Source organism: Entelurus aequoreus, linkage group LG21 (genome assembly GCF_033978785.1).
Source record: "Entelurus aequoreus isolate RoL-2023_Sb linkage group LG21, RoL_Eaeq_v1.1, whole genome shotgun sequence".
In the NCBI taxonomy this organism is placed as follows: Eukaryota; Metazoa; Chordata; class Actinopteri; order Syngnathiformes; family Syngnathidae; genus Entelurus; species Entelurus aequoreus.
The window spans coordinates 595,804-621,070 of record NC_084751.1 but is presented as its reverse complement, the minus strand read 5'-3'; the positions used below and the strand labels follow the sequence as shown (position 1 = coordinate 621,070).

Here is a 25,267-nt window from a genome sequence, read left to right as displayed (position 1 = left end):
TCGTGCTCCGTAACCCAGCAAGCCTTAATTGTCTTCTCGTCCCAACGATTAGCGTATTTTGCCCAAGTCTGGTTAGAAGAAACACTTTCTTCAGGTTCAAGTGGAATAATTTGTCCTTTTGCTAAGAAGGACAATTGTATTAATGGACATGACACCAAATGGTCTGGACTGTTACAAGCGATCCCTTCCTCTTGACTGCTCTTCTTCTTGGCTTCACATTGCTTTTAGGTCACAGAGTACCCCCCCCCCCCCCCCGCCCTCCCTCCCTATCCCCCCACTCACTTCATTTGCTGCCCCAGCTCTTCAGCTGTCAACTTCCTGCTCCTCAGTCACTGACTTCAGACTGCAGTTTGTCTCCTCTTTCCTAGCCGCCAAATGTCTGACAGAAGATTTTCTCAGGATGATGATGCCGCCTCACTCTTGTCCAAGCTCGGTTCTGACTCTCCTCGGCCTAGGATGAAATATGGCGGCATGTTCTGCAGTGTGGAAGGAGCTTTTGAGAACAAAACACTGAACTTTGAGTCGTTCAGCCCACAGACGCTGCGCCGCAGATCTGATCGCACAGGAGACGCACCAAGAGGAAGCCAAGCGACTGTGGTGGTCCTTTCTGGACACATTCGGGACAAAATTGAGGTACATTACTCCATGTTGTGAGATGAATGAAGATCTAATCCATCTGAATTGGTCTCAAAAATATTGTAATAATTGATGTAAACTCAATTATGTAAAGAGGATGAGGTACAGCTATCAATATTGAACAGGATTTAAAGCACCCAATGACAATGGTTCTGGGTCGAGACTCGGGACCTTTAAATTACATTCCATAGTTTTCAGAGGGAAAGATAAATTGTAAGATGGATGCACGGTAGCGTCTGTGGTAATGCGCTTGCTTTACTGAAGCGTCATGTTGGTGAGAGCACAGAGACAAAAGATGAAGCTTTGCATTTACTGCTCCACCTTGTACCCTCGACTATGGGCCACAGCTTTGACTTGAAAGATGAAGCTCTGCATTTACTGCTCCATCTCGTACCCTCGACTATGGTCCACAGCTTTGACTTGAAAGATAAAGCTCTGCATTTACTGCTCCATCTCGTACCCTCGACTATGGTCCACAGCTTTGACTTGAAAGATGAAGCTCCGCATTTACTGCTCCACCTCGTACCCTCGACTATGGTCCACAGCTTTGACTTGAAAGACGAAGCTCTGCATTTACTGCTCCACCTCGTACCCTTGACTATGGTCCACTCGTACCCTTGACTATGGGCCACAGCTTTGACTTGAAAGATGAAGCTCTGCATTTACTGCGCCACCTCGTACCCTCGACTATGGTCCACAGCTTTGACTTGAAAGATGAAGCTCTGCATTCACTGCTCCACCTCGTACCCTCGACTATGGTCCACAGCTTTGACTTGAAAGATGAAGCTCTGCATTCACTGCTCCACCTCGTACCCTCGACTTTGACTTGAAAGCTGAAGCTCTGCATTCACTGCTCCACCTCGTACCCTTGACTATGGTCCACAGCTTTGACTTGAAAGATGAAGCTCTGCATTTACTGCTCCATCTCGTACCCTCGACTATGGTCCACAGCTTTGACTTGAAAGATGAAGCTCTGCATTTACTGCGCCACCTCGTACCCTCGACTATGGTCCACAGCTTTGACTTGAAAGATGAAGCTCTGCATTCACTGCTCCACCTCGTACCCTCGACTTTGACTTGAAAGCTGAAGCTCTGCATTCACTGCTCCACCTCGTACCCTTGACTATGGTCCACAGCTTTGACTTGAAAGATGAAGCTCTGCATTTACTGCTCCATCTCGTACCCTCGACTATGGTCCACAGCTTTGACTTGAAAGATGAAGCTCTGCATTTACTGCGCCACCTCGTACCCTCGACTCTGGTCCACAGCTTTGACTTGAAAGATGAAGCTCTGCATTTACTGCTCCACGTCGTACCCTCGACTATGGTCCACAGCTTTGACTTGAAAGATGAGGCTCAGCATTTACTGCTCCACCTCGTACCCTTGACTATGGTCCACAGCTTTGACTTGAAAGATGAAGCTCCGCATTCACTGCTCCACCTTGTACCCTCGACTATGGACCACAGCTTTGACTTGAAAGATGAAGCTCCGCATTTACTGCTCCACCACGTACCCTCGACTCTGGTCCACAGCTTTGACTTGAAAGATGAAGCTCTGCATTTACTGCTCCACATCAAACCCTCGACTATGGTCCACAGCTTTGACTTGAAAGATGAAGCTCTGCATTTACTGCTCCACCTCGTACCCTCGACTCTGGTCCACAGCTTTGACTTGAAAGATGAAGCTCCGCATTTACTGCTCCATCTCGTACCCTCGACTATAGGGCTGTGTGACATTACTGCTCAGAAAATGCATTTTAGAATGACTTAAAACTTTACCAGCTCAAACAAACAGAAGTGATATTTGCAATGACAAGGGGGCAGTTTCAGCTTTGGAAAGTCGCCATCAGTTTAAGGTTGCCAATTCAAGCGGTCAGAATTTCCAAACGAGATGTCTGTCACCAAGGGAAGAACGTGCGAGTAAGGCCGAGGGGTCGAGAGACACAATGACATTATTCTTTGCATGGAATAAACACTTTCTAAGTGGAAAAAAACTGATATTGTAATGGTAAAAATATGGAAAAGAATACTGACACTTTTAAGTGAGTGAATATTAACACACTAACATTGAGAGAGTGTATTTGTGTGTGTATAAAGTATTGTTACAACACAGGTTTGACTTGAAATCTGTTATCTGTTTCCAGGGCAACCATCTGATCATAAAAGGAGGAAAGATAGTCAATGATGACCAGTCGTTTTACGCTGATGTTTACATCGAGGACGGAACCATCAAGTAGCTCTTTTGTATTCATTCTAACTGTGTTTCCTCATCTAAGGAGTTTTCTCTTTCTCTAGTTATAATGGGAATATATTTAGTTTATTAGAGATGTATTTTACTGATGTGCTGCTGTGAAGGTTAGATCAACATTAATTAGCATTTCTCATGTACTCAGGTCTGATATATCTTTTACGCATTTTAGTGATGAAACTAATGTCCAGTCGTGTCGTTGTCGTGCGTGTCTGTGTGTCCATCCCATTTTATTTTGTCAAATTTAAAATAGACTTGCATCTTTCACTCCTGTGAAGCATACATTTACAAAACAAAAGATTATTTTTCTTTCTGTATTTAGGAAATATTTCTTTAAGGTTAGGGCCCTCAGCTAGTTGCCACAGTACATCCAAGGAACTACAGGTGGAACGATGAGGCATGAGTCATGTTCCCCTCACAGACAGATCGGGCAGAACTTGATTGTTCCTGCGGCTGTGAAGACGGTTGATGCTTCCGGTCAGCTGGTCATCCCGGGAGGAATCGATGGCAACACCAACTTGTACGCCACCCAGAAAGGCCTCAATCCTTCTGATGACTTCTACCAGGGAACGAGAGCGGCACTGGCCGGAGGAACCACCATGATCAGTCAGTTTATTCCCAAATGATATCGACCATTCAGTCTAAGTCCAATTTGGCTCATTGACAACTTTGGTTGGAATAAAAATCCCAGTTGACCATGTGCTGCCGGAGCCAGGCAGTAGTCTGTTGTCAGCGTTTGAGACATGGAGGGACGCTGCTGACCAGGAGGCATGCTGTGACTTCTCCTTCCATGTGGATGTCACGCGCTGGCATGATGGACTCTATGAGGAGCTGGAGATTCTGGTCAAGGACAGAGGTGAGTCCAATGTCAACTCCTGTGAGCACAGAAACCTGAGTCTATATCGACTGCCAATGTTCATCTATAAACATCTATGAATACACATTTTTATTAAGATTTGGTATTTTTAAGGCTGCGGTTTTAAACTTTTGATCAGATGATAAACAACATATTCAGTTTAAAGCTTTTATGTAATAAATCGATTACTCCAAAAACAAATGTTTGTCTCACTCCAATTCTCTTTGCATTTTGAAGTTCTTCTTAGAACCTTCTTAAGAGGCCACAGTGGAAAATGTAAATGATTGCAATTTTTCAACTGGTCTTAAAACATGTATCAGGAGTGTACTGGTCTTCTTTACTGAGTCTGCCTTAACAATATTATTGAGGCTATGAGTACCTCTGCTGGTCACATTAAGTATCACAGTCTGTTTAGCTTCACGTCATGGCAAGGATGACCTGACTGTTAGCCCTAAATCTGCTGGGGTGAACAGATAAAGTGTGTCTGAATACAAAATGTGTGTTGCAGGTGTTAACTCCTTCCTGTTTTTCATGAGCTACAAGGACAGATACCAGAGCTCGGACTCAGAGGTGGAACAGTTTGTGTACCTTCATAGGAATGTGATGAGATTACTAATAATAATCTTCAAAAAGTATTTTTCTTGCTGAGTCCTCTGTTGGTTCTTTGGTTACAGCTTTATGAGGCTTTTGGTGTCATCAGGGACTTGGGCGCTGTCGCCCAGGTACACGCAGAGAATGGGGACATTATTGAGAAGGTACAAATAAGACGTGAACTCAAAATCCCTCGAGGTTAAATCATTTTTAAAACATTTCAAGTGGCTTAAAAGTGTTAGGGTTGTGTTCCAGGAACAAAAGCGGATCCTGAGTCTTGGCATCACTGGACCTGAAGGACATGTCCTCTCTCAACCCGAAGAGGTAATTTTGTATTCCTCTGGAGAAAGCCTATAACTACTGTACCTAAATTCAACAACTTGCTTCTAAAAGTAATGAAGTGCTACTAGTCCCGACATGTGATGTCATCTTGTCTTCAGTTGGAGGCCGAGGCCGTCAACCGAGCTGTGACTCTTGCAAAACAAACCAACTGCCCGCTTTATGTTACAAAGGTGATGAGCAAATCTGCTGCCGATGTGATTGCCAAGGCCCGGAAAAAAGGTGTAGTACAAATAGATTTGCCTTTAGTCTGTTACTTTCAGTCATACAACAATGCAAACCATTTAGGGGACTATAATATGACTAAAGAAGTCAGTGGTCTAAGTAACCAAGCTAAACATCCAAGTACAGGACAGGGCTAATGAATCGTTTGATTTGTTGTGGTTGCTTTCCTCCCATTGGTTGGCAGGGATTGTGGTGTATGGGGAGCCAATCACAGCCAGCCTGGCAGTGGATGGCTCTCACTACTGGTCCAAAGACTGGGCTACAGCTGCCGCCCTCGTTATGAGCCCGCCTCTCAACCCTGATCCTTCAACTCCGCAGTACCTTGGCTCTCTCTTGGCATGGTTTGTGCAGCTACGCCATCTCTTTGTTGGCTTGATTGGATTGTGTGACCTCTACAGCTGACAGTCATGTAAAAACAGCGGCGGGCCGTGCGTTTCTCACCTCGGCCTTTAGTAATGTCCTACTGAGTCCGACTTCACCTCTCAAAATACCGTAATTTATGTCACCACATGGGCACGGCTGGAGATACTATACAGAAACTGTCATGTCTGTGTGATCATGTTTTGTTTTGGTTATGTTAAGATTTGATTTTTGGACTCTTTATGCACTCTTGTTTGTTTTGTTACCATAGCGACCATTAGTTTTCACCTGTTCTCATGTCACACACCTGATTCATTTGAACTCACACACCTGTCACTAATCATGCCAATGTTATTTAAACTTTTTCTGTCAATACGTGGACCTTGGGAGGTTGTGTTTTCCCGGAATGCAAAGGAAAGTTGGCGCGGGCAAGGCGTGAAGGTAAGGACATGTTTATTTTTAAACTAACAAAAGGAAGCAAACAAAAGGCGCGCACAATGGCGGAGAACAAACTTGACTAATGAAACAAAAGACTAGCACAAAGGCAATTAACTATGAACATGAAACAAAAACACTTACTGTGGCATGGAATGAAGCATGAACTATAGTAAACAGGAATCTCATGGGTAGCAGAGGTAGTAAGGATAATGTCACCAGGACGATCAACAGAAAAAGACAGGTTTAAATAACAGTGGCATGATTAGTGACAGGTGTGTGAGTTCAAATGAATCAGGTGCGTGACATGAGGACAGGTGAAAACTAATGGTCGCTATGGTGACAAAACAAACAAGAGTGCACAAAGAGTCCAAAAACCAAACCTGAACATAACCAAAACAAAACATGATCACACAGACATGACAGAAACATACTTGCACTCTACTGTGCATTGGATCCCCTCAACAGTGTACGAAACGGTCTATTTTTCGGCGCATTTAACATTCAATAAACCAGCTTCAGCAATTAAAACATATCTTACATGGTACTGTCAAAATTAAAATAATTGTATAAAACAAATGAAACATGAATAAATAAATAAATAAAATATTTGAACTCCCAGTTTGTACTACCGACGCCGTATAAGCCAGTGGTACCGTCATAGTCGTTTGAGTCGTGTGAAAGTGGCGGGCAAACCATTTCACCGCCGGCGTTGTGCCAAAATGGGATTGCCTGCCAAAAATTGATTTCCTTCGCGGGAGCGCGCACCACTCGCTAAACCTGCATTGCTTGGCTTCGTTTGTCTTACTATGTGTAAGACAAACACTTTATCTTCGTAGTTATTGTACCAGTGAGTTTTCTGTGGCTTTCTATGGCTCGTATGGCTCCGGTGCCACTTCCTGTTTTCGCAACTTGTGATTGGATACTCACTTGGGACTCCCAACTGAGTATCCAATCACAGGACGCATCAATGTCAGGGCCAGCTGGGAGGCCTTACTGACAACAACTCGTGATCTGATTGGCTATTGTAACTGTCTATCAACTGTATGTTCCCCTTCACTGACAGTGCACAGACGCCCGTATTGTTGATTCTGAAGGCCCTGGGCAGATTTTGTACAGCATGGCAACATAAGCTAGCTGAATTCTGATTGGATAAAAACTCGAACCTAAAAACAACAGCATTGGGAGGAGCATAATATGACATTAAGAGAAGATGAATACTTTAGATATTTAGGGAAATTAAATAAAAAATTACTTTTATCTTTAATTATGACCATGATTTCTGGTTATATTAGGCCAGCAGAGAAGGCCTTGCTGGCCCTGACGGCACACCACTGTGTACAAACAAAGGGGATGCCCTGTTGGGTCCTCATTTTTGTATCCTACTTCCAGTGGGGACCTGCAGGTGACCGCTAGTGCTCAAGCTAGCTTCTCCACTGCTCAGAAGGCCGTGGGTAAAGATGATTTTACCCTTATACCAGAAGGAACCAATGGAATTGAGGAGAGGATGTCGGTGGTTTGGGACAGAATAGTGGTGAGATGACTTTTATCGATATGTGACTGAAAGACCGTGTTTCATGAAGTTAATTGCAAAGTTTGTTTTCTTCCTCTGACTACATTTCTATGCAGTGCACTGGAAAGATTGATGAGAATGAATTTGTCGCTGTGACCAGTACCAATGCTGCAAAACTCTTCAACATTTACCCCCGCAAAGGTATCTGATCACAATCATCTTAACAATAAATTTTTACTCGCTGATTATTGTCAACTACTATATAACAGCCATTGTAAAATGATGTCCATGGTTCTCGCCCGGAAAAGGGTGGAGTGCCATCTCCGGGTTGCAGAGGAGACCCTGCCCCAAGTGGAGGAGTTCAAGTACCTCGGAGTCTTGTTCACGAGTGAGGGAAGAGTGGATCGTGAGATCGACAGGCGGATCGGTGCGGCGTCTTCAGTAATGCGGACGCTGTATCGATCCATTGTGGTGAAGAAGGAGCTGAGCCGGAAGGCAAAGCTCTCAATTTACCGGTCGATCTACGTTCCCATCCTCACCTATGGTCATGAGCTTTGGGTTTTGACGGAAAGGACAAGATCACGGGTACAGGTGGCCAAAATGAGTTTCCTCCGCCGGGTGGCGGGGCTCTCCCTTAGAGATAGGGTGAGAAGCTCTGCCATCCGGGGGGAGCTCAAAGTAAAGCCGCTGCTCCTCCACATGGAGAGGAGCCAGATGAGGTGGTTCGGGCATATGGTCAGGATGCCACCCGAACGCCTCCCTGGGGAGGTATTTAGGGCATGTCCGACCGGTAGGAGGCCACGGGGAAGACCTAGGACACGTTGGGAAGACTGTGTCTCCCGACTGGCCTGGGAACGCCTCGGGATCCCCCGGGAAGAGCTGGACGAAGTGGCTGGGGAGAGGGAAGTCTGGGCTTCCCTGCTTAGGCTGCTGCCCCTGCGACCCGACCTCGGATAAGCGGAAGAAGATGGATGGATGGATGGATGTAAAATGATGATGACGCAATAGCGTATTCTGATATAAAAATGGCAAAGTTCATCAGCAACCCCCCGAGGCAAAAAAAACGGTCAACTTTGAAGAGTTCCACAATCATGTCTTCTTCTGTATGTGGAAACAGGGCGAATCGCTGTTGGGTCTGACGCTGACATCGTCGTTTGGAACCCAAAAAACACTAAAACTGTTTCTGCAAAAACACACAACTTGGTAAAATCTCTTGGATTTTGCAACTTGCTATTAGTGAAGAGCAGCTTTTGCTTTTGTCAATAAAAGTCACCAATGGTTCTCTTAAATGTCTTTCCACTGGAATGATAGACAGTGGAGCTGAACGTCCTTGAGGGTTTGGAGTTTCAAGGTGATGCCTCAGTGGTGATCTGTAATGGTCGAGTTGTTCTAGAAGATGGAAAGCTCAATGTGACACAAGGGTCGGGGCGCTTCATTCCAAGGAAAGCGTTTCCTGATACTGCATACCGGAGGATCAGAGCTCGCAGCGAGGTAACCTGATGTTGTTACAATTAACTTATGAACACATGAATACCAAACTGAAATTTTAATTTCTTTAACAGATGCTCAACAATCAAGGTGTTCCTCGTGGGGTCTATGATGGTCCAAGCCTTGACGTAATGACTTTGAACAAATTACTGATGCCCCCACTGACCACCAAAGGGCCCCCTCGCTCTAAAATACAGATTTGCCCCAGAAACCTCCATCAATCAGGATTTACTTTATCTGGTATATATCTGTATTACATTTTTAAAAACAAAACATTTGCTTTCATTTTCAAAAGTACTTATACCCTTCTCATGTTCTTTGTCCCAAATAGGAGGTCAGATTGATGATCATATTCCTCGGCGGTCTGTTCAGAGGATTGTAGCGCCACCTGGTGGACGATCCAACATCACATATCTGTCTTAAAAAAAGACCTTTGCTTGAAGTGTTCAACTTCAAACGTTATGGCTTACAATTTGAAAGCATGCACTTAGTGAACATGGAGTTACGAACCATCTACTAACCCTTCCTTTTTCTACAAATCCTCTCCTGGGATCTAATTCTCCCATACGCTTCAGTAGAAAAATCTGCATCCCGATCGACTTCTCCCATCGACTTATGTTATTTTCTTCTTACGCACTTCTGAGGCTGAAATAAGTCATGCGCCCCTAGAAAATGGAAAAATCATAATGCAATTAAAGTTTGGATGCCGTGTACACCACATTAAAAACATATACAAAAGAATCTTCCAGAAAACTATCACATTTATTCTGATCTCTTCCAGACACCTAGAACATATATAAACATTCCCATTGTACGAAACCCAAAACCAGTGAAGTTGGCACGTTGTGTAAATGGTAAATAAAAACAGAATACAATGATTTGCAAATCCCTTTCAACGTATATTCAATTAAATAGACTGCAAAGACAAGATATTTAATTTTCCAACTAAGAAACTTAATTTTTGGGGGGAAATAATCAATAACTTAAAATTTAATGGCAGCAACACATTGCAAAAAAGTTGTCACAGGGGCACTTTTACCACTGTGTTACATGGCCTTTCCTTTTAACAACACCCAGTAAACGTTTGGGAACTGAGGAGACACATTTTTGAAGCTTTTGAGGTGGAATTCTTTCCCATTCTTGCTTGATGTACAGCTTAAGTTGTTCAACAGTCCGAGGTCTCCGTTGTGGTATTTTAGGCTTCATAATGCACCACACATTTTCAATGGGAGACAGGTCTAGACTACAGGCAGGGCAGTCTAGTACCCACACTCTTTTACTATGAAGCCACACTGTTGTAACACGTGGCTTGTCACTGTCTTGCTGAAATAAGCAGGGGCGTCCATGATAACGTTGCTTGGATGGCAACATATGTTGCTCCAAAACTTGTATGTACCTTTCAGCATTAATGGTGCCTTCACAGATGTGTAAGTTACCCATGTCTTGGGCACTAATACACCCCCATACCATCACAGATGCTGGCTTTTCAACTTTGCGCCTATAACAATCCGGATGGTTCTTTTCCTCTTTGGTCCGGAAGACATGACATCCACAGTTTCCAAAAACAACTTGAAATGTGGACTTGTCATATCACAGAACACTTTTCCACTTTGCATCAGTCCATTCTCTGGGTGTTGTTGATAAATGGCTTTGGCTTTGCATCGTAGAGTTTTAACTTGCACTTACAGATGTAGCGACAAACTGTAGTTACTGACAGTGGTTTTCTGAAGTGTTCCTGAGTCTATGTGGTGATATCCTTTACACACTGATGTCGCTTTTTGATACAGTACCGCCTGAGGGATCGAAGCACCGTAATATCATCGCTTACGTGCAGTGATTTCTCCAGATTCTCTGAACCTTTTGATGAAATTACGGACCTTAGATGGTGAAATCCCTGAATTCCTTGCAATAGCTCGTTGAGAAATGTTGTTCTTAAACTGTTGGACAATTTTCTCACGCATTTGTTGACAAAGTGGTGACCCTCGCCCCATCCTTGTTTGTGAATGACTGAGCATTTCATGGAAGCTGCTTTTATACCCAATCATGGCACCCACCTGTTCCCAATTAGGATGTTCCAAATAAGCGTTTGATGAGCATTCCTCAACTTTCTCAGTCTTTCTTGCCACTTGTGCCAGCTTTTTTTTAAACATGTTGCAGGCATCAAATTCAAAATGACCTAATACTTGCAAAAAATAAAGTTTTCCAGTTCAAACGTTAAGTATCTTGTCTTTGCAGTCTATTTAATTGAATATAGGTTGAAAAGGATTTGCAAATCACTGTATTTTGTTTTATTTACGTTTTACACACCGTGCCAACTTCACTGGTTTCGGGGTTTGTTTATTTATAACCCATGATTGCTGTTGGAAATATGTATTTTTATGTGCCCTTCGCTTCGAGGGTCCCCCCATACTCGAGTATGTTTGACAAATTAAGTTTTTTTCTAACAGCTGACGCTACAAAATGATCTTGAAGACGTCCTCTGCTATCCACAAATGTTTGAAAACTCTTTTTGACTTTCCTCACTGCCACTGCACCGGGCGAGGAGGTGGAAATGAAAGGGATCATGGTTTTCCCTGCAGGAGGGCTTTTGGTGTTCTGAAATTATTTTAATAGTTTTCTTATGGATGTACTCCAGTAACCTCTGCTTCCCAATGCCGTAAATAATCCTCTCCCCTCGCACAAAACTACTCGAACATGAATACTTTTCTTATAAAACATTGACAGGTTATACCCGGAAGTGACGACATACGTCACTTCCGGGTATCTTTTTTCTTCTGTCAGACCGCGACATTTTGAAAGTATCAACCCAACAGACGTTTCCATACAACGGTAGGTTTTTCTCATAATACACAATTTGTTTCGCATCACATATACGTTTTAAATAGTCGGTTCCGGGGCAGTATAACTTAGAAAGGGGCACGTGTTGGTTAGGAAAGGTTAGGTGTGTACATGCTAATAACGAGCTAGGCTAACAGCGTCCCTGTAGCCGCTGTGCCAAAACATAATACTGCATGTCATGTTAGGAGTTAAAATACACATTGTTGCTTTGGGTTTATAATTTTTTTTATCATCAGACAACAATGTCATTAATGGTCTGACTAACACGACTCGCAGTTCTGTCAGATTTTCATCAGGTCTGTGGAACCATTGGCGAGTAAGCCTGTATGCTGGACATTGAATATTGTGGAGTGTTTAAAAAAAAAAAAAATATTTATACACGTTATTTATTTTATTTCTGCATGTATTTCTTTCATTTGTGTTTTATCGTTGTATGTTTTCTCTTCTGTGATATGGATCCCCCTGGGTCTGAAATAAAATGACTATTATTACTAGAGATGTCCGATAATGGCTTTTTTGCCGATATTCCGATATTGTCCAACTCTTAATTACCGATTCCGATATCAACTGATACCGATATATACAGTCGTGGAATTAACACATTATTATACCTGATTTTTTTGTGATGCCCCGCTGGATGCATTAAACAATGTAACAAGGTTTTCCAAAATAAATCAACTCAAGTTATGGGAAAAAAAATGCCAACATGGCACTGCCATATTTATTATTGAAGTCACAAAGTGCATTATTTTTTTTAACATGCCTCAAAACATGCTCTCCCTGAGAGAGCATGAGGAGGTTGAGGCGGGGGTGTATATTGTTGCGTCCCGGAAGAGTTAGTGCTGCAAGGGGTTCTGGGTATTTGTTCTGTTGTGTTACGGTGAGGATGTTCTCCCGAAATGTGTTTGTCATTCTTGTTTGGTGTGGGTTCACAGTGTGGCGCATATTTGTAACAGTGTAAAAGTTGTTTATACGGACACCCTCAGTGTGACCTGTATGGCTGTTGAGCAAGTATGCCTTGCATTCACTTGTGTGTGTAAAAAGCCATAGATATTATGTGACTGGGCCGGCACGCAAAGGCAGTGCCTTCAATGTTTATTGGCGCTCTGTACTATCCCCTACGTCCGTGTACACAGCGGCGTTTTAAAAAGTCATACATTTTACTTTGTGAAACCGATACCACTAATTTTGAAACCGATAATTCCCGATATTACATTTTAATTCATTTATCGGCCGATAATATCGGCAGTCCGATATTATTGGACATCTCTAATTATTACTATTATTTTGTCTAAACTGGCTTGTTCCATTGTTTGCTTGTGTCTTGTCTAGTATTGTTGATTCTTAAGAAGAAATAAACCATAATTCCTTCTTGTTGTCCACGCCGCAGACCTTGGAAACATGACGTCCATCACTGATAAGAACATAATTGATCGCTTTGCCAATAAAATGAAAGAGATGCAAAACAAGCAACAGGAAGCATATGCAGAGATCATTGACACCACCACGGAGCTGTGCCGGTCCCACGGGCAGTTTGTCAAATCTGCACTTGGTATGGCACTTGGGTGGTCTGTGCCAAAGCTATTTCTGTGTTTGTTCATCGAAATGCATAATAATGACTTGAACATGTCAAACAGATGCAGGTTCAAAGAAATGTGATAATGACGAGATGCTGTTTGACACCTTAGAAGCATTTAAAAAAGGTAAGTTAAGCATGATTTTATACATTTGATACATACCGTATTTTTGGACTATAAGGCGCACTTAAAATCCTTTAATTTTCTCAAAACTTGACAGTGCGCCTTATAACCCGGTGCGCCTATTGTACGGAATATTTTTGGTTGTGCTTACCGACCTCGAAGCTATTTTATTTGGTACATGGTGAAATGATAAGTGCGACCAGTAGATGGCAGTCACACACAAGAGATATGTGTAGACCAGGGGTCACCAACCTTTTTGAAACCGAGAGCTACTTCTTGGGTACTGATTAATGCGAAGGGCTACGAGTTTGATACACACTTAAATAAATTGCCAGAAATAGCCAATTTGCTCAATTTACCTTTAACTTTATGTTATTATTAATAATTAATGATATTTACACTTAATTGAACGGTTTAAAAGAGGAGAAAACACGAAAAAAATGACAATTAAATTTTGAAACATAGTTTATCTTCAATTTCGACTCTTTAAAATTCAAAATTCAACCAAAATAAAGAAGAGAAAAACTTTAAAAAATAATTTATGGAACATCATTAGTAATTTTTCCTGATTAAGATTAATTTTAGAATTTTGATGACATGTTTTAAATAGGTTAAAATCCAATCTACACTTTGTTAGAATATATAACAAATTGGACCAAGCTATATTTCTAACAAAGACAAATCATTATTTCTTCTAGATTTTCCAGAACAAAAATTTTAAAAGAAATTCAAAAGACTTTGAAATAAGATTTAAATTTGATTCTACAGATTTTCTAGATTTTCCAGAATAATTTTTTTGAATTTTAATCATAATAAGTTTGAAGAAATATTTCACAAATATTATTCGTCGAAAAAACAGAAGCTAAAATGAAGAATTAAATTAAAATGTATTTATTATTCTTTAAAATAAAAAAATATATATTTACTTGAACATTGATTTAAATTGTCAGGAAAGAAGAGGAAGGAATTTAAAATGTAAAAAGGTATATGTGTTTAAAAATCCTAAAATCATTTTTAAGGTTGTATTTTTTCTCTAAAATTGTCTTTCTGAAAGTTATAAGAAGCAAAGTAAAAAAATTTATGAATTTATTTAAACAATTGAAGACCAAGTCTTTAAAATATTTTCTTGGATTTTCAAATTCTATTTGAGTTTTGTCTCTCTTAAAATTAAAAATGTCAGGCAAAGCGAGACCAGCTTGGTAGTAAATAAATACAATTTAAAAAATAGAGGCAGCTCACTGGTAAGTGCTGCTATTTGAGCTATTTTTAGAACAGGCCAGCGGGCTACTCATCTGGTCCTTACGGGCTACCTGGTGCCCGCGGGCACCGCGTTGGTGACCCCTGGTGTAGACTGTAATTTGATGGCAGTCACACATAAGAGATACGTGTAGACTGCAATATGACTCAAGTAAACAACACCTATATTTTCAATAGAACATATAACATTTTGAACATTACCCACAGCGCTCAAAAAATCTATCAAAATGTTTTAGTACGACTTTGGTAAGCTATGAAGCCGCACCGCTTGATGCATTGTGCTGTGCTTCAACATACGAGTATTATTATGGTGTGTGTATAAGGTAGGACATATTATCTGGCGTTTTGTTTCGCAATATTATGCAAAAGCAACTTTTCTTACCTTCTGGGACCTGCTGATCTGTAACTGGGATCTTCATAAGTCCTGAAAAATTGCGCGCGTCCGCCCTTTGTAGTCCGTGCCGACACCGTAGTCGATAAGCTTCTTCTTTTTCTCTATCTTGTTAAGGAACATTCATCCTCCGCTGTTGCCATTTCTAATATAAAGTAGTGTAAAGTTCTTACTTATATCGCTCAGTAAACTCGCCATGAAAGCGCTAAAACATACCGGTGTAGTGAGTTTGCATTATTCACCCAAGGAACTTTAGTTATTAGAGAGTTCCGGTCAGATGGTTTTTCACGGGACACATGTACAGCGTTGTTGTTGCACTAGTGAGCCACGGATGAAGAAATGCTGCTCCGTTATTGATTGAACTAAAGTCTGAATGTCATTTAAACAGTTAGCTCCATCTTTTGACACTTCTTACACTCCCGTCCTTGTACGCTACACCGGTAAAACAAGACGACGGAGAAAAAACCGCTGCAGAAGGTGAACCACGTAAATAAGGCCGCCCACAAAACGGCGCATCCTGAAGCGACTGTCAGAAAGCGAATTGAAGATGATCTGTAAAACATAATCTCTGCAACATTTTGACCAAAGAACCACCATTACATGTTATGTAGACCACAAGGAAGTCTTTTACATTTAGAAAGAAAGAAAAAAATGACCCCTTTAATGCACCCTATAATCCGGTGCGCCTTTTGTAAGAAAATAGACCTGACTAGACCCGCTCATCAGCAGTGCGCCTTATAATCCAGTGCGCCCTATAGTCTGGAAAATACGGTACCTGCAATGTGGCAGTTTGACCAAATATGTATATTGAGATTAAGCAGTGAGTGTACCTAACGATGCACACTGTTCATGTGATGTCATTGCAACAAAATAATTGTGTGATGTTAATCAATGGTTGTCTTCTCCAGATTTGCAACATAAAAATGCATTATTGAAGGAAAAACAGCACGCTATTACAAGAATGGCATCTGATATCGATCAGAAGGAAATACAGAAAGACGCTACCATCCAGAAGATTGAGAGGCTTAAAGAAGAACACGCGCGGAGAAAAGAGTGTAAGCTGATGTTAGATTTGGAGTCTGTGCTGTCAGACTCGATGTATAGTTTTTGATAATAAACATCTCTGCGTGTTTTATTGATTCCTTTATTCAGTAATGGAGTCTCAGTTTAAAGCAAACAAGGACCGACTGAAGAACCTGCAAAAAGCCAGAATTGTCTTTCAGGAGCATTTAGGAATGGAAATACGAAAGATCCGCGGCACGGCACAGCATGTCAACGGTATGTCACAATTTACGATTTTTTTATCTCACTTCAGCTTTTCACCACCTTGATATTTGAATGTTAGTATACGTCACATGCTGTTGATGTTTTTTTGTAATCTCTCTTGATAGGTGAGAAGTTGCAGTTTGTGTTCCGTAATATCAACCCCACTGATCTGAACAGTGCCTATGTTGTCACATTGGGTATCAAGGAAGACCGAGTGTATCAAAGTAAGTACCAGCACAAAATTGTATCCCAGTGTTACAATTACAGTCAGCCACACAAGTTTTATTTTCGGAACACAGGTCTGTGTTATTTGGCACATGTTCACATTTCTGCGCATTTATAACACAGATGTAACGATGAACAGTAATGATGAGAACCACGGTAAAACTCCCAACGGTTAGTTAGCATTACCCTTTTAAATTAAAATGATCGAAAAACTGAGATTGATAAATTAACTTTGATAAACTCAAGGATTGATTTGTATGAGCTCGCGAGCTTAAATGCTAACATTAGAACATGAGACATTAATGTCTTTCCCCATTAAGAAACGACATACCCCAATCTAAACTTGTGTGAACACATTTCCACTAAGCTATTCAATAATGCACATTGAAACCTCCAAGCTGTGCCCTCAGAGTGATCGTTCTTTCCTCCGAGGAAAAGAGGCCGAGGTGTTAACTGTGCGTTCAAGGACCTCTGAAGAGTAGGACACAACACTCGCCAGAAATAATACATACCGTATTTTTCGGACTATAAGTCGCTCCGAAGTATAAGTCGCACCGGCCGAAAATGCATAAAAAGAAGGAAAAAACATATATAAGTCGCACTGGAGTATAAGTCTCATTTTTTGGGGAAATGTATTTGATAAAACCCAACACCAAGAATAAACATTTGAAAGGCAATTTAAAATAAATAAAGAATAGTGAACAACAGGCTAAATAAGTGTACGTTATATGACGCATAAATAACCAACTGAGAACGTGCCTAGTATGTTAACGTAACATATTATGGTAAGAGTCATTCAAATAACTATAACATATAGAACATGCTATACGTTTACCAAACAATCTGTCACTCCTAATCGCTAAACCCCATGAAATCTTATACGTCTAGTCTCTTACGTGAATGAGCTAAATAATATTATTTGATATTTTACGCTAATGTGTTAATAATTTCACACATAAGTCGCACCCCCGGCCAAACTATAAAAAAAACTGCAACTTATAGTCCGAAAAATACGGTAACAATTATAATAGATTTTATTTGGTACACACTTTTCATTTAAATCTTGAAGTGCTACAATACAAATCAGTATTTCAAACAATAAAGCTTTCAGTGAAGCATAAAAAACACAAAACATGAAAAAACGGTGGGTTTTCTAACTGTCTATTTGTTTTAGTTATTTGACAAAAAATAAATGAGTCAAAGGATTTTAGTGTGTATGTGTATAGGTGCATTTTGAGCTCATTAAACAGTATCGCAATAATAATTATAACTGACAATTTTGGTCACAATAACCGCAATATAACATTTTCATATCGTTACATCCCCAATTAATAAAACAACACCAGAAGTCGCAACATTGAGATGATGAAACTTTACAGGCTTCCCAGAATCCCATATAGTTGATGCATTATAATTTGTGTAATTTGATCCACTTCCCTACTGCAATTAGGGCCGCATATTGGTAAGGACTTCACAATACCGTACTTGAGTCACAGTATTGTGATATGGCAATAAATTGCATTATTCTACATAGTTCAGTGTAACATTTAAAATACAAGTTGTATATAAGTACACTACGTGACTGTAATAATTTATTGGACACTGACAGAAAAACAGTGGGTTTGGAATGTATTCAGACCCCTTTTAATGTTTCATTGCAGCCATTTGCCAAAATCAAAAAAGGTACATTTTATGTCTCACTATTCTACACTCAGCATCTCGTTTTGACAGAAAAAAACAGAAATATAGAAGTTTTTGTTAATTTATTCAAACTAAAAACTCAAAAATCACATTAAGTATTGAGAGCCTTTGCTCAATACTTTGTTGATGCCCCTCTGGCAGCAATTACAGTCTTTTTGAATACGTAGCTTGGCACAACTATCTTTGGGATTTTTTCAACCATTCCTCTTTGCAGCACCTCTCAAGCTCCATCAGGTTGGATGTGAAGCGTTGGTTTTCATCCAGGATGTTTCTGTACATTGCTGCATTCATCTTTCCCTCTAACATTTTGCTGAAAAGCATCCCCACAGCATGATGCTTGGTGATGATTCCTGGTTTCCTCCAAACATGATGCCTGGCATTCACGCCAAAGACTTCAATCTTTGTCTCATCAGACCAGATAATTTAGTTTCTCATGGTCTAAGAATCTTTCAGGTGCATTTTATTAAACTTTTTACTTGGAAATGGCTTCCGTCTGGCCACTCTATCATACAGGCCTGATTGGTAGAATGTCCTTCTGGAATGTTCTTCTCTCTCCATAGAGGAATTCTGTAGCTCTGACAAAGAGACCATCAGGTTCTTGGTCACCTTTCTGACTAGACTAAGATAAATGCAGCAATGTACAGAGACATCCTGGATGAAAACTAACATCCAACCTGATGGAGCTTGAGAGGTGCTGCAAAGAGGAAAGAGAGAAAGTGCCCAAAGATAGGTGTGCCAAGCTTGTTTTATCGTATTCAAAAATACTTGAAGTGTAATTGCTGCAAAAGTGCGTCAACAAAGTATTGATCAAATAATCTGAATACCTATGTGATTTTGATTTTTTTAGTTTTGAATACATTTCTGTATTTCTGTCAAGATGGGGTGCAGAGTGTACAATCATGAGACATCAAATGTTATTTTTGGCTGCAAAGAAACAAAGAGTGAATAACTTAAAGGGGTCTGAATACTTCCTGTACCCACATTTCACTGTCATTCAGATTGTCCTATTTCCAGTCATTGCAATTGTACGAAAGTGGCTCAAGTTTCTTGCCACTTACATAGATTTCCTCGACTTCTGAACCCTCAACTTCTTGTAGCGCGGTGGCAGTGCAGCGACAGTTTGTCGAGTGGAGGACCAGAAGTTTTTTCTGAGTTACATATATGCAAGTTTAGACGTTTTCCAGTGGTCTCAGTTTTTATCACTTACACCAAACATGCCAGTTAAACACATCTAGTCTTAGGAATACCGTTTATCGCTATCTCTAAAAAAACAAAGCTCCAGGACCAGAAGTTTTTTCTGAGTTACATATATGCAAGTTTAGACGTTTTCCAGTGGTCTCAGTTTTTATCACTTACACCAAACATGCCAGTTAAACACATCTAGTCTTAGGAATACCGTTTATCGCTATCTCTAAAAAAACAAAGCTCCAGGATGTTTACTAAAAACCTCCCAATTCCACAGTTGTGTCGAGCGACCCTGCGCTTGAGTGTCTGCCAGATTTGGAAAGACGCCTTCAGGAGACCAACAACTTGCCAGCTTTCCTGGCTAACGTAAGGAAGCAGTTTATCGCCCAAGCACGCTAAGATGACATTTTTTTTTAAAAGGATGAAGCTTTGCTGCAATTTTGTATTGTCAAACAAGTGGAATAAAAAGATTAACGCCACTAATAAATGTATATTTAAAATGCTATTATGGAGCATGTTATAAAACATGCTGCTTTTACATAATTCTTCATCAACACAATACAGCAAAAAAGGGTTGGATACAGTTTTGTACAGATGCATGATTTTAGTAGGAAATGTACTGATTTATAGAAACTTGGTTCTGATAGAACGTACACGCACTGTGAGAATGAGATATTTGTAAGTGTTCTTTCTTAATCCATAGTCATGTTTAAAGCAGCTAGTGTTTCCCATGTGAACTCTTTGGGTTTTTCTTCTTATGTCCGTCTTTAGTTTTGTCTTAAGGGCTCCTGTTTGTCGGTTCACAGAGTTTTGGCCAGCTCATTATCTGTTTAAAAGTAGCAGCTGCATTTTGCTGATTTCGCTCTACATAAGCTGACTCTTTTTGTGGGGACGGCGTGGCGTTGGGAGAGTGGCCGTGCCAGCAACCTGAGGGTTCCTGGTTCGATCCTCACCTTCTACCAACCTCGTCACGTCTGTTGTGTCCTTGAGCAAGACACTTCACTCTTGCTCCTGATGGGTCGTGGTTAGGGCCTTGCATGGCAGCTCCCGCCATCAGTGTGTGAATGTGTGTGTGAATGTGGAAATAGTGTCAAAGCGCTTTGAGTACCTTGAAGGTAGAAAAGCGTTATACAAGTATAACCCATTTACCATTTGAATTTAGACCTAGCTTGCTGATGCTATGGTTGCATTGTAAGGGCTGGTCTCCCGAAGCTTCAGTAAAACTTGGCCAATTGCTATTCTGTCTTGGTGGTCCTTTTTACTCGACATATATGTCATCCTAAAGAACTTGGGATTGACTAGTGTTTTATTCTATGAGAGGAAGACTGGTCGCGCGCAACAGTACGTACATAAAATATAATATCTACCGTTTTTGTATTTAGGGTATAAAGTGTACCACTAATACCACATTGAACACATCAAAATAAGCAACTGACCTTTGTCAGATGCTCATAATTATGAAATTATGTAACAAAGGTTATTCAGTTACTCAGTAATTATTAACAATTACTGAGTATGTATTAATTACTGAGTATAACTTGAACGTGTGATAGATGATACAGAAGAATTGTCCGACTGTTTTGGTGGCCATGAACGCATCACTGGCTAACCGACATAACGTGTTTGTTTTTGGTGAATATCTCATTTTGTTAGATAGTATATGTTTGTTGCTGATGTTGTTTTGGAATAGTTACGGTGGACAGTAATCAGGTTTGCTCCATTAAATGATTTTTGATGCCCTGCGCCTCTTTAGCTCAGGGCTGAACCGTCCAGTGTGTAACCATTGCTTGCTCCACACAGAGTATGAGACACTTATTGTCACCTCTCTGCCACCTTATGTATCAGACACTTTGCTTTAGTGTCTCTACGGAAGACAACATTAAAACAAGTTGCAATATTGTGAGAAAAAGTTGTCATACCTGACTTTTTAGCAATATTCTGAAAATGTTTCATTTTATTTTACAAGTAAAATTGATGTCATTTTACTATATAAAAATTACATTTAATACGGGAAAATATATAATTTTTTTTTTTTTTTTCAGGAAAATAGTTACTAATATTGTAAGAAAAAGTTATCTTACAAGAATCGTGTAGAAATATTTCAATAAATGTTTTATTTATTTTTTTAAAGTAAAAGTTGCCATTTGACATGATTAAAGTCAAACATATTGTGAAAACAAGTTTTTAGGGGAATATTCTGAGCAAAATAAATGAAACAATATATAAGACAGAAGGTTAGTAATGTGAGGGGAAAAATGGTCAGGGTACAAGAATGATGCTTATTTCTACCAGCAGGGGTCACCGTAGTTTGTGCATACGGCCTGTGGCCTTCTTCCACTTTCTACCGCTTCCTTATTGTTCTCAATGTTATATTTAGCATTTCATGTGTTTTAGAAATGTAGTTACGTCCCCTTTCTACCACTTGTCCCCCTCTCGGGCTAGTTTTTTCTTTTGTGAGAAAAATAACAAAATAAAAACATATATAACACACACTGACAATGATTTACCTGTGGTTATTATTGTTGTTGTCATTTTTCCAAACTAATGAAATCCCAAGTTAGTCCATCCATCAATTTTCTACCGCTTGTCCCACTCGGTGTCGCGGGGGGTGCTGTAACCTATCTCAGCTGCATTCGAGTGAAAGGCGGGCTACACCCGGGACAAGTGGCCAGCTCATCGCAGGACCATCCCAAGTTAGTGTCACTTTTATTCTTTTATGAACTAGTGAAGTGAAGTGAATTACATTTATATAGCGCTTTTTCTCAAGTGACTCAAAGCGCTTTACATAGTGAAACTAACTGAACTTTGTATTTGTTTGATTTATTTTGACAGATTCTAGTATTTTAGGTCAGAGTGTCTATTCTTTTGAGGGCTGAAGTCTCCCACAATCACACCACATTCAATGTAAAGAACTCCATCCCGCATACTATAACAATACGATACCAAGTGCAATATTTATCACAATATATTTAGTCTTTTCATATTTGTTTATAAAGTCAGGAAATATATTCCTGCACACAGGAGAACTTTAATAATTACCAATGTGTGCACTACTTACTATCTGATCGATACCCAAATTTGTAGTATTGGCCAAGACTTAGTATCCAAGCAGAAGAATAAGTGCTTATTACATTTGAACAGAAGTGTAGATATAACATGCATGTTAAAACAGAAATCAAGCAGATATTAACAGTAAATGAACACGAAGAAGAATAATCAATTTTCTCTGCTTGGCTTTCATAATTTTTACAAAACAATAAAATGAAAAATGATACAATATGCATGCCTTACCGTATGTATGAAATGCTTTTTTTAGTTTTTAAAAACGAAAGGCATTTTGTGTTAACTATAATGACATATTTAGAATTTTCTAATACATTTAATTTTTTCATTGCTGTTTAGAACATTTGGAGGCAACAAGAAACTGCTTGGAGAACTGCGCTCCTATGCTATCACCATTCAGACCACCATCCAAGAGCCATGTCCACAGGACCCGTCCATTACGTGCATCATCCTCTGGTCCACCATCAGAGGCCCCTTGCCCTTCTTTTACAAGCCCTTCCCACAGATGGGTGAGTCCCAAACACTCTTCTTCTGCTTTTGTCTTTACACATTTTTTACTTTTGATTGACTAAAATGAACAATAGCTAATCACACTGGAAAAGTATTTTCTTTACAGTGAAAACCTGTAATGTTTTGTATTGGGCCGTAATTGTAACGTAAACATAAAATGTATCGTTCCAAATCGTGATGATTTTCAAAACGTATCAAACAACTCATTTAAATAATGTAGAATTAGGGGTGTCCCGTACAATGCTTTTAGTTTTCCAGCCTTGAGTATTGGCCGACACCGATATTAATGCGATCCGATATCATCAGGAATCATACGTAGGTGTATTGTTTGGTAGTGTAGAATGTTACAACAGGTTTGATCAAGTGAAATGAGTCGGAGAATACAGATAGCTATGAAAGAAACTAACCTGTTTATTATTAACCGCCTGGAACGGACTTATGCTGTCTTTAAGTCTAAATTATTTTCTCTTATGCCCCCTAAGAAGAAGACATTCTCTGTCATGACTAAAAATAGTATAGAACAGGGGTGCCCATTACGTCAATCGCCAGCTACCGGTCGATCGCCAGCCAGGCATTAAAAAAATAGTCCTAAAAATAAGCGATCATTATTCTTCACCATGGCGTCACTTGATCGACATTCCGAGGATCTTGTGAGATGACACTGGCTGCTGCCAGCTCAGTATTAAGAGCCAAACGACCGACCGCACAGTTCCTGTCTTCACAATAAAAATGCTGCTCCATCTTGTGTGCACTAACAAAATAAGATAGCAAGCTATGGAGTTTGCCCTCCGTTTATTTCTTGTCAAGTGTTGAAAAAGGAGTATGGGAGCTGGACAAATAAGATGCCAAAACCAACCTGTGGTATTGGACAGAAAAGAGGACTTTTTTTTTTTCTCCTCCACAATGTAACTTTGAAAATATGGAAGTTATCAGCACTACTGTGAATCCTGTCTGTGAATTCACAAACAAGGATGGGGGCGAGGGTCACCACTTTGTGAACAAATGCGTGAGCAAAATGTCCAACAGTTTAAGAACAACATTTCTCAACAAGCTTTTGCAAGGAATTTAGGGATTTCACCTTCTACGGTCCGTAATATCATCAAAAGGTTCAGAGAATCTGGAGAAATCACTGCACGTATGATATTACGGACCTTTGATCCCTCAGGCGGTCCTGCATCAAAAAGGGAGACCAGTAGGTCAAAGGATATCACCACATGGGCTCAGGAACACTTCAGAAAACCCTGTCCGTAAATACAGTTTGTCGCTATATCTGTAAGTGCAAGTTAAAACTCTACTATACAAAGCCAAAGCCATTTATCAACAACACCCAGAAACCCTGCTTGCTTCGCTGGGCCTGAGCTCATCTGAGATGGACTGATGCAAAGTGGAAAAGTGTTTTGTGGTCTGACAAATCCACATTTCAGATTGTTTTTGGAAACTGTGGACGTCGTGTCCTCCGGAACAAAGGGGAAAAGAACCATCCAGATTGTTATAGGGGCAAAGTGTAAAAGCCAGCATCTGTGATGGTATGGGGGTGTATTAGTGCCCAAGGCATGGGTAACTTACACATCTGTGAAGGCACCATTAATGCTGAAAGGTACATACAGGTTTTGCAGCAACATATGTTGCCATCCAAACAACGTTATCATGGACGCCCCTGCTTTTTTCAGCAAGACAATGCCGAGCCACGTGTTACAACAGCGTGGCTTCATAGTAAAAGAGTGTGGGTACTAGACTGGCCTGCCTGTAGTCCAGACCTGTCTCCCATTGAAAATGTGTGGCGCATTATGAAGCCTAAAATACCACAACGGAGACCCCGGACTGTTGCACAACTTAAGCTGTACATCAAGCAAGAATGGGAAAGAATTCTACCTGAAAAGCTTCCAAAACTGAGTGTTGTTAAAAGGAAAGGCCATGTAACACAGTGGTACAAATGCCCCTGTGCCAACCTTTAGCAATTTGTTGCTGCCATTAAATTCTAAGTTAATGATTATTTGCAACAAAAAAAAAACAAGTTTCTCAGTTTGAACATTAAATATCTTTGCAGTCTATTCAATTGAATATAAGTTGAAATGGATTTGCAAATCATTGTATTCTGTTTTTATTTACGAATTACTCAACGTGCCAACTTCACTGGTTTTGAGTTTTGTAGAAAAGAGGAGAAGAAATTAGAAAAGAGGAGAAGAAAGAAGAAAAGAGAAGAAGAAAGTAGCAAAGAGGAAAACAAAGAAGAATCACGAAAAGAGAAGAAAAGAGGAAGAGAAGAAAGAAAAAAAGAGGAGAAGAAAGTAGCAGAGAGGAGAAGAAAGAACAAAACAATTAAGAAATGAGAAGAAAGAAGAAAAGAGGAGCAGAAGAAAGAAGAAAATAATTGAGAAAAGAGGAAAAGAAAAGAGAATTGAAAAAGACAAGAAAGAAGAAAATAATTTTTTTTAAAAAGT

At 40.1% G+C, this 25,267-nt stretch overlaps 2 protein-coding genes across 4 annotated transcripts; both read left to right on the top strand.

Moving 5' to 3' along the window:
- The first annotated feature begins 298 nt into the window (after nt 1–298).
- LOC133639043 (dihydropyrimidinase-related protein 2-like) lies at nt 299–9,487 on the top strand. Its single transcript, XM_062032113.1, has 15 exons — nt 299–633; nt 2,780–2,868; nt 3,305–3,489; nt 3,575–3,739; nt 4,248–4,309; nt 4,414–4,494; nt 4,586–4,654; nt 4,771–4,891; nt 5,079–5,235; nt 7,082–7,223; nt 7,319–7,403; nt 8,320–8,405; nt 8,514–8,693; nt 8,765–8,930; nt 9,022–9,487. The coding sequence occupies exons 1-15, from the start codon at nt 376–378 to the stop codon at nt 9,111–9,113; spliced, it is 1,938 nt and encodes a 645-aa protein (XP_061888097.1). The 5' UTR covers nt 299–375; the 3' UTR covers nt 9,114–9,487.
- A 1,879-nt stretch (nt 9,488–11,366) lies between these two features.
- On the top strand, nt 11,367–25,266 carry LOC133639041 (kinetochore protein Spc25-like). 3 transcript variants are annotated; one of them, XM_062032110.1, is made up of 10 exons: nt 11,367–11,519; nt 12,919–13,080; nt 13,166–13,231; nt 15,785–15,931; nt 16,029–16,154; nt 16,268–16,366; nt 19,531–19,619; nt 21,881–21,946; nt 22,656–22,825; nt 24,979–25,266. In XM_062032110.1, the coding sequence occupies exons 2-10, from the start codon at nt 12,930–12,932 to the stop codon at nt 25,154–25,156; spliced, it is 1,092 nt and encodes a 363-aa protein (XP_061888094.1). In that variant the 5' UTR covers nt 11,367–11,519; nt 12,919–12,929; the 3' UTR covers nt 25,157–25,266. The 3 variants fall into 3 exon arrangements, with proteins under 3 accessions (XP_061888094.1, XP_061888096.1, XP_061888095.1); XM_062032112.1 differs by having other exon boundaries at nt 24,971–25,013; XM_062032111.1 differs by lacking the exon at nt 21,881–21,946 and having other exon boundaries at nt 24,979–25,256.
- Nucleotide 25,267: the final 1 nt, after the last annotated feature.

Excerpts from the sequence above, each read along its gene's own strand:
- LOC133639041 (XM_062032110.1), top strand. The coding sequence starts at position 12,930 with ATGACGTCCATCACTGATAAGAACATAATTGATCGCTTTGCCAATAAA. Across the intron at positions 13,081-13,165 it reads GTTTGTCAAATCTGCACTTG|ATGCAGGTTCAAAGAAATGT; the intron begins GTATGGCACTTG and ends CATGTCAAACAG. Across the intron at positions 16,155-16,267 it reads CACGGCACAGCATGTCAACG|GTGAGAAGTTGCAGTTTGTG; the intron begins GTATGTCACAAT and ends CTCTCTTGATAG.
- LOC133639043 (XM_062032113.1), top strand. The coding sequence starts at position 376 with ATGTCTGACAGAAGATTTTCTCAGGATGATGATGCCGCCTCACTCTTG. Across the intron at positions 3,490-3,574 it reads CGGAGGAACCACCATGATCA|TTGACCATGTGCTGCCGGAG; the intron begins GTCAGTTTATTC and ends TAAAAATCCCAG. Across the intron at positions 4,495-4,585 it reads ATGGGGACATTATTGAGAAG|GAACAAAAGCGGATCCTGAG; the intron begins GTACAAATAAGA and ends GTTGTGTTCCAG.